This window comes from Thermobia domestica, chromosome 6 (assembly GCF_964235325.1).
Source record: "Thermobia domestica chromosome 6, izTheDome1.hap1.1, whole genome shotgun sequence".
NCBI lineage: Eukaryota > Metazoa > Arthropoda > Insecta > Zygentoma > Lepismatidae > Thermobia > Thermobia domestica.
Window position 1 is genome coordinate 54,216,185 of NC_137459.1, and position 12,797 is coordinate 54,228,981.

Below are 12,797 nucleotides of genomic sequence, written 5' to 3' on the forward strand. Positions count from 1 at the left end.
TTTTCCCATGACAACATGTCCTGTCAATAACAGCGTTCTTTCTTTTAATTACATCTAAGCTATATGCTTAATTATTGCGCCTCTGATCAGTGTTGGTAAAATGGGTACAGATTAATTATAATAGGAATGTATCGCTGTATGAATGTCGCCCAGAACGGGAATTCCGTAACAGTATTATAGTGAAGGAAAGAACCCTGTATATTTTCAAAACATTCACCTTTTGAATAGCCCTCGTACTAATTATTACTAAATCAACTCTCCTATTAATTATTATTATTACATCAATATAAGTAGTTTTCTCTTCTCTTCTTTCTCCATATATATATCAATTCATTTATAACAACATTTTTCTTTTATTACTAATCACATATCATAAAGCATCGATTCATTAAAAAATATTATTTGTGGGTCTATTCAAAATTATAAGTAACTGATGACTTACACAGAGTTACTAGTTAATTGTTCCTCTTTTACATTGAGCGATAACATTCATATACAGACAACATTATTTACAATTAAGATTGCCATCATATCACACGTCAACAACAAGATCAGAAGGTAATAATTACATTTAAAAGCTTCAATTTAAGTTCACTGTCATGGATTTCAAGTTAACACAATCAAATCTCTTTTGAACATGTAAAGTAAAATAAAGGTAAACATAACATTCAAAGTTAATACAAAGATAAGATAAATTAATCACATCATAACATGTTGCTCAAATATAAAGTCCAAATGAAGTATTCATAACACAACTCATAACATCTGAGAGAATAAATTAAGAATTGTTATCCAAGTTTAATTTAGTTAACAGCGGGTTTTAGTTTAAATTATGATTAATAAACGAGTCAATTAAAGTACATTGAACACCACAATCTTGGTTATTTTCTCTTGATCCATTTCCTGTTTCATTTATTACTTCGGTCCTATTCCGACAGTTCCTGCTATCTCGAGATCTCCAATTGCATCTGTTTTGAGTTACACCGGTATGCATGACATTGTTACTGTAATTGCGTCTTCCACGAAAGTTTCTCCCGTTCGTCCAACTGTTCCTCGGATTATTATAATTCGTTCCATTTCTACCGCTAGAATTGAATCTTCCATTGGCTCCAGTTCCAGTACGTATAACAGATCTCTCACTAACTCCAATGCCAGTATTGTCACGTGATCTCTCATCGCTGCGAAGATTTTCGGTATTTTCATTAGTTATATTCAAGTTTCTGACGGCAATCGGATTCGATGGATTACGATTACTCCCATTAGGATTCGGGAATTGATTCTCAAAGTTTTGAACTAAAATTATGAGATGATTGAAGTTTACGCATTGAGCTGACAACAGAATTTGTTGTAATTTATACGGCAATAAAATGCGTACGGAAGCGATTATTCTGGATTCGGGCTGAAACGGATTGACGAGTTTAAGTTCATTATATGCATTGATTGTAAAATCCGTAAGAGATTTATCGACCCGAGGTGAATAGTGTCGAGTTCGCACCATCGCATCACGGTTAGCTAACAAGAAATCATTTTCGTAATTAGCCAACAAGGCCCGTTTAAATTCTTCGTAGGATTTTATATGGTCGCGAATAGCCTTAAACCACAAGGAACAAGGAGGAAGTAACAGATGTGGTAACAACTTCATAAATTTAGATTGATCTACACCCATAATTTCACACTCTGCTTCAAATTTTTCTAAAAACGAACTTGCGGTTTCGTCACACTTACCGCTGAATTTAGTCATGGCCTTAATTTCACTGACCTTAACATTTATTTTGCTATAGTTATGTTTTTGTTGGCGTTGATAATGGTCTGGAACCCTTTCGCACTTATTTATCTCCTTTCTCCTTTTGCGATCTGGACTTTGGAATCGCCTTCTGTGGTTTTCCACAACTAAACCATCATCAGTAGAACTCTTAGAAGAAGATATCCCGTCAGTTTCTATTAATGGAGTTCTCGGGCAGTGATGCAATGCTTCCTGTTGAAGATGCAATGTTTCCTGTTGATGATGCAATGTTTCCTGTTGATTGGGAGTACCCAAAGCCTCCTTATACATAGGATTATTGTAGTCACATTCCCTCTCTTGTAACGATCTGATTTCCTCTTGTATGTTGGATATCAGTATGCTATGTGAATTGACCTGGGCAGTAATATTCGCTATCTGACTTTTTTGTTGGGCTGTCGTCGATTCCATGGTTTCAACGACTTTCTTTATCGACTCAGTTTCTAGAGTTAGTTGATCCTGTCTATCTTGCCATTTGTTACTAAATTGTTGAAACCTGGTATCAACTTCTCGTGTCATATCATTTGTAATTTTGATGGTAACTTCATCAGCTAATACTTGCAAATTTTCTTTCAAATTGTGTTGCAAGCGGTCAAAATTCTCTTGCACACCTTGTACTTTATCTGCAAGAGATTTATGCTGCACTAGTATCTGTTCTAGCTTTTCATCGTTCAGTTTTTGTTGTTGATCAAATTTCTGTTCTAACTTTTCATCTAGCTTTTCATCTAGCTTTTCATCGTACAATTTTTGTTGTTGATCAAACTTCTGTTCTAGCTTTTTATCTAGCTTTTCATCTAGCTTTTCATCGTACAATTTTTGTTGTTGATCAAATTTCTGTTCTAGCTTTTCATCTAGTAGTTGACTAAACATATCAATAAGATTAGAATAGGAATGTTCAGACACAGTTACGGCATTTCCAGATATGGTTTCATTTGAAATACTGGGTACTTCTTCAATCTCGGAATCCTGCATATTGCTAATTCTTTGGATTCTCTTCCCACTTCTCAAAGTAGTGAAACTCATAAAATACGTATACACATAAACTCAGTTCTTACTATTCTTCGGAACTAAATAGTATAGTATAGTCCCGGGTTTCGGCACCAGATAAAACGAAATATATTATAAAAACACTTCGCTTTAGCCCTGATTCGTTTATGTACCTTTAAATCACTACGTTATTATAATAAATATATCAACTACTAATTACTAACCATAAACATGAATTGTGTCCAGATATCGTCGATTTATTCTTCTGTTTTATACGTACATGAAATATCAACAGCAACCATAGCTTTTGTACATATCTTCCAATTTCGTGTGTATAACTCAGTAATGATCTTTCCCATAACAACTAATAATCTTGTCAAATAACAAACTGATAGTTTTTGTCATAGTCTTTTCCCATGACAACATGTCCTGTCAATAACAGCGTTCTTTCTTTTAATTACATCTAAGCTATATGCTTAATTATTGCGCCTCTGATCAGTGTTGGTAAAATGGGTACAGATTAATTATAATAGGAATGTATCGCTGTAATCTGCTTACCTGATCTTGTTAATGATCTGCCTTCCAATTTTGAAATCTCCAAGTCCCATTAATGCTTCCTTCATTAATCATTCAATGTAAATGTTCAATAATTGGGGCGACAAACTACATTTTTGTTTGACTCCTCTTCCAATTTACACACTATTGGTTTCTCCTTCATTCAAGCGCAACTTCACTCGTTGTCCTATGTACGGGTTCTGAATGAGTCGTCGATCTTTCCAGTTGATTCCGATTTCTTTAAGTATTTTCAGAAGTTTCGTTCATTGGACTCGGTCGAAAGCTTTTCTCCAGTCGATGAAGCACAAACACAACTCTTCCTTTACTTCAAGAATTCTTTCTGATATAATTCTCATATATGTAATAGCATCTCTGGTGCCTTTTCCTTTCCGGAATCCAAATTGATCTTCTTCTAACCTCTCATCTATCTTACTTTCCAGCCTCCTGTTTAGAATCAGTGCAATGATCTTTCCAATGGGGGAATCAGGCTAATGGTTCTGTGATCGCTGCACTTCTTTACTTGCTTTTTCTCGGGCAATGCAATCATTGTAACATCAAGAAAATTTCTTGGCCATTCTCCACTCAGGTAGATCTTGTTAATAAGTGAAGTCAGTACTTTCACTTCGTTGTCTCCTAATTCCTTGAGCAAATCTACTGGTATGTCGTCGTCTCCAGTGGCCTTTCTCCTTCGCATCTCTTTGCTTGTACTACTTCACTTTTCAATATACTGGGTCCTTTTTCTTCACAATCCACCTCTTCCTCTGCTTCGATCGCAATATCTTTGGGACAGTTCTTCTAGTCATACACATATTTTATGTACACAGAGAAAAATTCATTCTCCGGACAGTGGTATATTGTACAAATATACGGTGTCCTCTTGCTTACTATAGAAATTAGTACGGAGCATACGTTATCCGTATGCTACATAGACACTGCCCTTAGATGTTACATCATGCTGTTGCAGGATGTCTGACATCTTACAGTTTTCCGTATATCACATGTATATACTTATGTTACCTTCGTCAGTTATATGTTATATACGTCCATTTGTAAGTGAGATCCTGACCGCCTACATTGTTTCATACGGAAAGTACATATAGATGGAACACTTATATAGAAAATATTATAAAACATGCGTCTTCAGTTATACGTCTGGTGTAAGTTAAGTCCAAAAACTACAGGAATTACGCATGTAACCTATCTTTTTAAGTACGCCACCTACATTTTTCTCAGTGTATTCCTTCCGAATTCTAAGAATTCCTTGATGGTTAGTGACCACATGACCTTGTTGATCTTCGATTCCAAACGTTCGTATACTTTTTTTTTTTTTTTTTAGCTTTTCCTCCTAATTCTTGTGCTTTCTCGTACATCAGATCATATCTGCCACGCAGTTAAAGTTCCATTATTTCTTCACATATTTGCTCCATGTACTTTGCTTTGGATTTGTCTGTTTCTCTTCTCAATTGATTATTCAGCCTTCTGTATTCATTGATATTCTTGTTTTTTGTTCTTCTGCATTCCTCCATTTTCTTAAGCATCGCTTCAGTTATCCATGGTTTTCTCGGTGCTCTTTCCATCCTGCCAATGTTATTGTGGAGTGTGTGAAGTAGAATCTGTTTAACTTTTCCCCAACTATTCTCTATATTGTCAACCATATCTCCCATTGCACAGAATTTTTCTTCAATCTCTTCTTTCACATCATCGTCGATATTTCTTAGTAGCTCTAAGTTCCATTTTCGATTTCTCCTCCCATTTTTCTTGATCGACTTTAACCAGGTTTGCACTTCCGCCACCAGGAGATTGTGATCCGAATCAATGTCCGCTTCTGGTAGTGTCTTCATGTCTCGTACATTATTCCTGAAATGTTGCTTTGCAAGAATGTAATCGATTTGGTAGCGTTTCTTATCTCCTGGACGTTTTCAAGTGTACAGCTTGGTTTTTCTTTTCTTAAACCACGTGTTCATCATCACCAGATCATGTTGCCTACAAAAATCGATAAGATTTGACCTCGTTCGTTTCTTCTACCTAGTTTAAATGGTTCCATTACCTTATTCGCAGCTACTTCTCCTACTACGGTCTTGAAGTCTCTTATTACTATGGCGTAGACCTTACCTCTTCTTTCCTGATGCAATATGTCACTAATCTGATCATACATTACTTCTACTTCATTATCATAATGGTCGGTTGTTGGCGTATACACTTGTATTATCACAATATCCACTTTTTTTGAATATAGTTTTACAAACATCAAGCGGTCACTGCAGCATTCCACTTTGGTTACACTTCTTGCTATTTCGTTCTTGATTGATAGCGCGACACCATTCTCGGTCTTGTCGCCACCCGAATAGTACATTCTGTAATTTCTCGATATTATCACATCTTTCCCTGATCATCTCACTTCACTCAAGCCCACTATGTCCACTTTACATTGTCCATTTCCATTTTTAAATTTTCAAGCTTTCCCTCACGTCATAGAGTTCGTACGTTCCAGGTTGCCATGCTGAAATAAAAGTTATTATTTTCTCCTCTGAGGATTCTTCCCGGAGTAGTCCCCACCGGAGATCCGAACGGGGGACTATTTTACCTCCGGAATTGTTTACCTCAGGAAGAACCATCTCATTTATTTATTCTCCTCCTTTGTCCCTTCTGGGAGAAAGATAATGTGGTAGTATTCCCATTTCCTTTTCACATCTCCATGCCGTTGACCATCTAGTGGTTCATCCGCCTTTTAGGACAGTTTCCCTTCCTAAGGACCTCTACCCGCTCATCCACCCTCCGAGAAAGTCGTTTGCACTTAGTAGAAGCTGAGTCCTTATCCCGGGAGTCGGTTGGTTCCCACCTACGTTAGCCACCAAACACGTTGTCTTCTTTCTCCCGCGAGGAATTGTAGGTTGAGATTTTCCTTTCGTTTAAAATGAGACCCGAAGACTTTTCTCAAACCTCCCCAGTACTTTTAGAAAGCCACAGATATATATCATATAAATACAAACAAGGAACATTATAAGATGGAAACTGAAATAATTACTTTCTAACTTCTTGTAAGACATTTATTTTCCAAAGACTACTCATTTGTTCTTACTATATCTATTTATTTAACTACACATCTGTCTATGTACTGCTGGCATGATACTCACCAACACATTGTTTATAATACCGGCTGTACTTGAAACCTGTTTGACAGGCAATATCTGAAGAAGTAACATTCAGGGTAGTTGATGTTCTTGATGGTGCAGTAGGCTTGGGACCGCAACGATACCCTCCAGGTTCATTAATGCACACTTCAGATTCAACATTGCAAACATGTTTATGCTCTTCACACTCATTTACATCTATAAACATAAAATTTAGGTGTGAATTAGCTTTAAAATAACTGGATTTCGGATAGGTGGCATAATTATAATAAACACACTAAATGAATATCTACTTTTTAACATTCAAATCTATAAACAAGAACTGATAGAAGCGCTGCCAAAGTTGCAAGCAATTCTACAGTGAAGCTTTGCAAGTTATTAGGTTAGACGGAAATGAATACGTGTTAGTAGATAAAAGGTCTTATGCCGTTCAAAGTGAGAAAGCAGTAGAGGAGAATACTGCAAATCCAAGAAAATATTTTTTTAGAATGTTCTTACGGTAAAACTGAACTGTACTAGAAGCTAAGCGGAGAAATGCACTAAAATTAGGATGATTCTAACCACGCATATCGTCTACAAGTTTTAGTCTTTTTGGACTTTATACAGTTTTAGTTAGGTGTATAACTCTATAATCTATACTAGACAGTTATTTGGATATAAAATATGTTGAACAAACATTTTACTCTTGTACAGTTTGCGACAAAAGAAAGTACTGTATACAATTAGAAAAAAAAGAAATATGACATTTTCTTTTGTCAATGTCTGTACAAAAGAATCGGGAAATACTGAACATTAAGATAAATAACGAGTATGTCAGTTTCAAATAATTTACTCGAAAGAAGTCGGTAAAAAATTGTGTATTGTGTATCAAGTTATAATAGTATTACAAAAGCGAATGAACACCGAAAAGATAAACCAAGTTCCTTAGCGTTTGTGTTTAATAAGCTTACTATCATTGAAATTACACGAATATAAAAATTAGGATTTGGAATTCAACTCATGTATATTGAAAAGATATTAATTTCTTAAGTTTAACGTCCCACAAATACTAAAGGAGACGAAACTGATATATATTTTTTTGGTGGTGTAAATATTATATTATTTCTTTTTAGATATATCAAAGCTTGTTATATTAATAACAGTCTTGCCCTGAACACTTTGCGATTTCATTACTTCTACTTTGGATGGAGAATTATATTCCATTGTGTGGAACAGAATAATGATGCAAATCACATAGAACTTGCAAAACAAATTTAAAATAGAAGTTACAACTCTAAGAGGTTTACGTAAATAAGAGCTATTTAGAAAATGCAATTTCGAGCCATACACTGTTTATTATATACTGTTAACAATGAATTTCTGTATGTGTTATGCGCTTTTTTCTTGTTTAAGAACCTATGAATAAGTATATTCCTCAAGTTTCAATCCTCAACTGTATCCTTAAGTTTTGTGAATATTTTGATTAAAGAATTCTGCGGGTATAATTATAACAGCGAAAACAATTGTTCGCTTTTGTGGAGGCAAGTAGTTTAAATGCATGATTTATACGTGACCTTTGAAATAAATATCTTTAAGTTAGTGGTACAAGAATCTCTTGACAACTTTAAGTAATTTAAGTAATTCTATCAGATGAATCAAACTATTCTAATTTATTCTAACTTTGAAATAAGAGATACAATAATATACTTTATGTTACTTATATATACATAAATTAAACCAACACACACACACACATATATATATATATATATATATATATATTCAGTGTGTGCAAGGTGTTATCTTTAGATGTACCAAGGTGTACACAGTGCTACATGAAGTTGTTTAAGAGCCTTGTTTTTCTCTTCCAATGAAAATATTAAAAAAAGAATATAAGCAATACCTTATCTTAAAATTTCATGTATTGTGACAGAACTAGGGATCTAGAATTGATAAATGGACAAATCATCATGCATTTGTAGGGGATATTCTATTCACTTAGCACTAAAAGGTTAGAAATACACATCTTACGTATCAGATTGAAATATATATATACAAATTAATTATTATTTTAATAAAGATTTGTGACAAATTTTCGTGTTGATATACATGTGATCTTCTTACTGGTCTTACAACAACAAGCATATAAACTTAAATGCCAGCTTCATATCTCGCCGTAAGGAGTACGTCTTCAAATGTGATCCAGAAGCTTTGACAATTATGGACATTACCAGCTCTAACAAAATCCTCTTGCATGCACCGACTTTGGTATTTAATTAGCAGTTGAGTAATCCTTACGAATTCTTCATACAATCTCTACTATGTTATTGTTTAAATGTGATATTTTGGCTTTATATGCAGCCTTTGTTGCACGAATCAATACCTATAAACAGAAAACAGAGTGTATTAAAACAGTGAAAGATGTTGTATGATCACATTGGTGTTTCTGATCACAAGAAGGACAATTTTGAATAGGCCTATAAATATTATTACAGTAAAGTTGAATATTTAAGGAAATTATTATATCTATAACTAAGCTATATCCTTTGAGAAAAGCCAATGGAATTTTAGAAATGATATGTAGTTTCTCGACATTTGTGTTAAGCTTGAAGAATCATGTTCAAAATCAAAACAGTTGTACAAAAATCTAACCACAAATTCCCTGCAATTTGAGTTGTAAAATTAAGTTTCCAAGTTCGTTAATTTTCAGAAATGTAATTGAAAAAGTAGTTAATTAATTGTTTACATTAGTTTATGCTTTATTCAGATACAGGATCTACATGCTACTTTCGTTTGCTGTTAGTTAAATTTACTGGAGTTGTGAAAATATTTTTTTAAATAATTAATATTATTATTACATATAATTATTAATAGACTATTATACCGCTGATTCAAAAATAACAGTGAATATAAAACTAAATATTTCCTAGTATAATACTATAATTATTCAAAGTGTAAATGATTGGCTTTCTTCTTCTTCTTCTTCTTCTTCTTCTAATAATAATAATAATAATAATAATAATAATAATAATAATAATAATAATAATAATAATAATAATATATTTGAACCGTATTGAACAATAATATAAGAAGTAACATGCACATGAAACAATTTATTATCAATATGTAGTCTTCTGATTTCCTGTTATGTGCTAAATTTTATTATAGCAAAGGGTAGCTTTCAATATTAAAAATACATCGTTTGAGCAAGGAGATTAATTTTGCTCTCAAGCAACAATTATTAATATAGAAAATTACTGTTTTTATATTAGCATTTTAAAAGTAACGTCGGTTTTCAATTTGAACTGACAGCAATACATACCTTCACACTTGAGAGATAAACTACTATATCTGGAACCAGGAGGACAACGTGGTGATAGGATACATATAAAACTACCATTAGTATTAACACATTCTTCTCCGTATCTTATGGAACAGTTGTGTTGATTCTCTATGCATTCGTCTATGTCTAAAAGTTAAAAAAAAAAAAAAAATAGAAATCAACTAATACCAGAATCTGAAACGACATATTTCTAAAAGTATCCAAAATATCCACATGGTTTCTATTATAATTTTTACAATTCCACAACTTTTACCCTTGATTTATAAATAAGAATTTTCATTTTTTTCAGCTTAATTATCAGGAGCTACAACCATATTTGAAATCTTTACTCGAAATGTTCAACGCACAATTTGCTGAAACCGAATCGGTGTAACAACCAATCTGCTTAATAGATTGTACTTCGTCTTTTCCCATATTAGATTTCCTTTGAGCGTCCTTCTTTAATGATTTTAATTTCTTCTTCTTACTGAATTATCATACTCTTGTCACTTTTCTACCTCTAATCTTCTTTACGTAATAAAAGTATACACATAACACTTTTTTTTTGCAGATGAAAGGAAGACACGTTTAGGATTTGTGATTCTTCTATTCCTTCCACATGTTTCAAGTGGTAGGGATACAGTTGTTGTTTGCGAAACACTTTCCACACGGAGCATTTCTAGTCTTTTTTGTACTGGTACAAGGATCTTCTTTAATTATCTAAAGAATTCTCTCTTCTTGACCAGGAGTCAAGACTGTCCGAGGAGTCAAGACTGAATCATATGTAACACGCACATGCCGTATCGATAGCAGCAAAAGTAAGATTTTGAAAAATATCCATGATATAGTCATTGTGCTTTATGTGGGTTCCCATAAGCACTACCATGCAAGAAATGCATATTTGCCATTTCATTAAAATCCTGAGACATCCCCATTTACCCTAGAATATTTTTTTTACCTCATTCTCTGTACAATAGAAGACTTCCAAACGGTAGCATTCACATTTTTCCATCATGTATTTGACGCGTAAAAATCGCAAAGAAGTGTTTTTGGTTAAAATATCCCTTTTTTATATTTTTGTCGCTATGGAGCTCCCTTTCGTTAACACAGAGATAAAAAAAACAACTGGTAAATACTACTCGGCAGACTGAATGTTTGTGCAAAGTTTTTAATCTTTTAGGTGCGAAAGTAAGCCCGCCAAAAGTAATAAAAATTGGCCTAACAAAAATTTTTAAAGTTATGACGTCATTACCTCTATGTCTCGATGCAGAAAGGTGTGAAACCATATCTAACGTGTTCTACAATGATTTTAAACTTTAAAAAAAACTCGAAGTAGAAAGTTTTATAGGTTCTTTTTAATCTAATAATGAAGACACTACTTTAGTACCCAAATATATGTACTAGAATTCAAAAGGGATAATCATTCATTATTAACATTCACTTAACTCCTGAACCATAAGTGTAGAAACTGTGATATTAAACGTAAGCGTTTCTTTTTTTCATTTACACCGTTCTAGATCGTATCGTATCTCACACTAATAGAACCAACTGTCATCTTAAGTACGCTATCTTCATTTTAGTTCTTAATAATTTCTCCATGATCATTTTGGTTCATATGCACGTGCATACTTTATAAACATAAACGTAACATTCTTCTGACTTACAGAACTTCCACTCTTCGCTAAATAGTTTATCAAATCCTTTGCCCTGATGTCCGTTTTGACAACAATTTAAATTTCTGTATTTCTAAAATGATTTGTTCATGATCTTTTATTTGTATGACGATTTTTCTTGCTTAGATAAGCGTCATCAAATGATTTTTAACGTTAGAACTTGGTTCGCAAATCTTATCAACAACTTTTCTTTGATGTTAAACTGTGTCATGTATGGTTGCATAATTGCAGATATTAAATTAGTGATAATGTGAAATTTACAAAAAATAATACTCATGCACACGACATAACAGCTTAATAAACCAATAGTTAGTCATTTTCTATCAAAACATTTCTTCTTTTCTCCTATCCGTCCTTAAATCAGGGTTTCGATACCCCAGCTTCCTCTGTAAAATTCGTTGCGCCGGTACCACCTAACTCTGAAACATGGATATTTAAATATAGAGTGTAATATTTCCAGTGATATTTCTTTAACAGTTTTTAATATGTCTTAGAGTTTTCGAGCTAGGCATTCTCGAAGTTACACTTTCCTCGCCTTCGGTATCGCGTAACTTTGAAACGACGTGGTTTTCGTAATATGACCATATGGGCATTTTTCTTACAGAACTTGGAATACCGTGAAAGCTAATTAGATTAATTAAGATATGTTTGAATGAATCCCAAAGTAAAGTCCGGGTAGGAAAATTTTTGTTCACGAGCTTTCACGTCGAAAATGACCTGAAACAAGGGGATGCGTTGTCGTCATTATTATTCAACTTTGTCCTGGAATATGCTATAAGGAAAATCAGACAGCAACCACGCCCTAGAGTTGAACGGTATTCACCAGGTTATGGCATATGCTGATGATGTAAATTTAATAGGGGATGACAGGAGAACAATAGAAAGAAATGCAGAGATCTTATTAAACACTTGCAGGGACATGGGTTTAAAAGTAAATGCAGAGAAAACTAAATACATGGTAGTGTGTCGGGACCGTAATACAGCAAATTTTAGATGCGTTAAAGTAATAAATAATATTTTTGATAAAGTGGATACTTCCAAATATCTAGGATCAATATTAACAGAAGAAAATCATATTCATGAAGAAATTAAATGTCGACTAAAAGCAGGGAATTAATGTTATTATTCAATTCAAAACCTCTTGTCGTCGCGAATTCTGTCGAGGAATTTGAAGCTTAAAATATATAAAACGATAATCATGCCTGTTATTTTATATGGTTGCGAAATATGGTCGCTTACTCTGAAAGAAGAACATAGACTGAAAGTATTTGAGAACAAGATACTGAGACGAATATTCGGAAACCAGAGGAACGGGAATAGGGAATGGCGGAAATTTCATAACGAAGAACTACATAATTTATACGGTTTAC

General features: G+C 33.6%; 1 protein-coding gene across 4 annotated transcripts in view; it reads right to left on the reverse strand.

The window, feature by feature from the left end:
- Positions 1-12,797, reverse strand: part of LOC145688004 (uncharacterized) — a 132,607-nt gene that overhangs the window by 28,233 nt on the left and 91,577 nt on the right. For 2 of the 4 annotated variants that reach the window (XM_081761668.1, XM_081761667.1), the window contains exons 12-13: positions 9,755-9,901; positions 6,457-6,651 (exon numbers count right to left, since the gene is read on the reverse strand). In XM_081761668.1, coding sequence (XP_081617794.1) covers positions 6,457-6,651; positions 9,755-9,901 — 342 coding nt within the window. The remainder of the gene's footprint in view (positions 1-6,456; positions 6,652-9,754; positions 9,902-12,797) is intronic. The other 2 variants (XM_081761670.1, XM_081761669.1) reach the window with 1 other exon arrangement.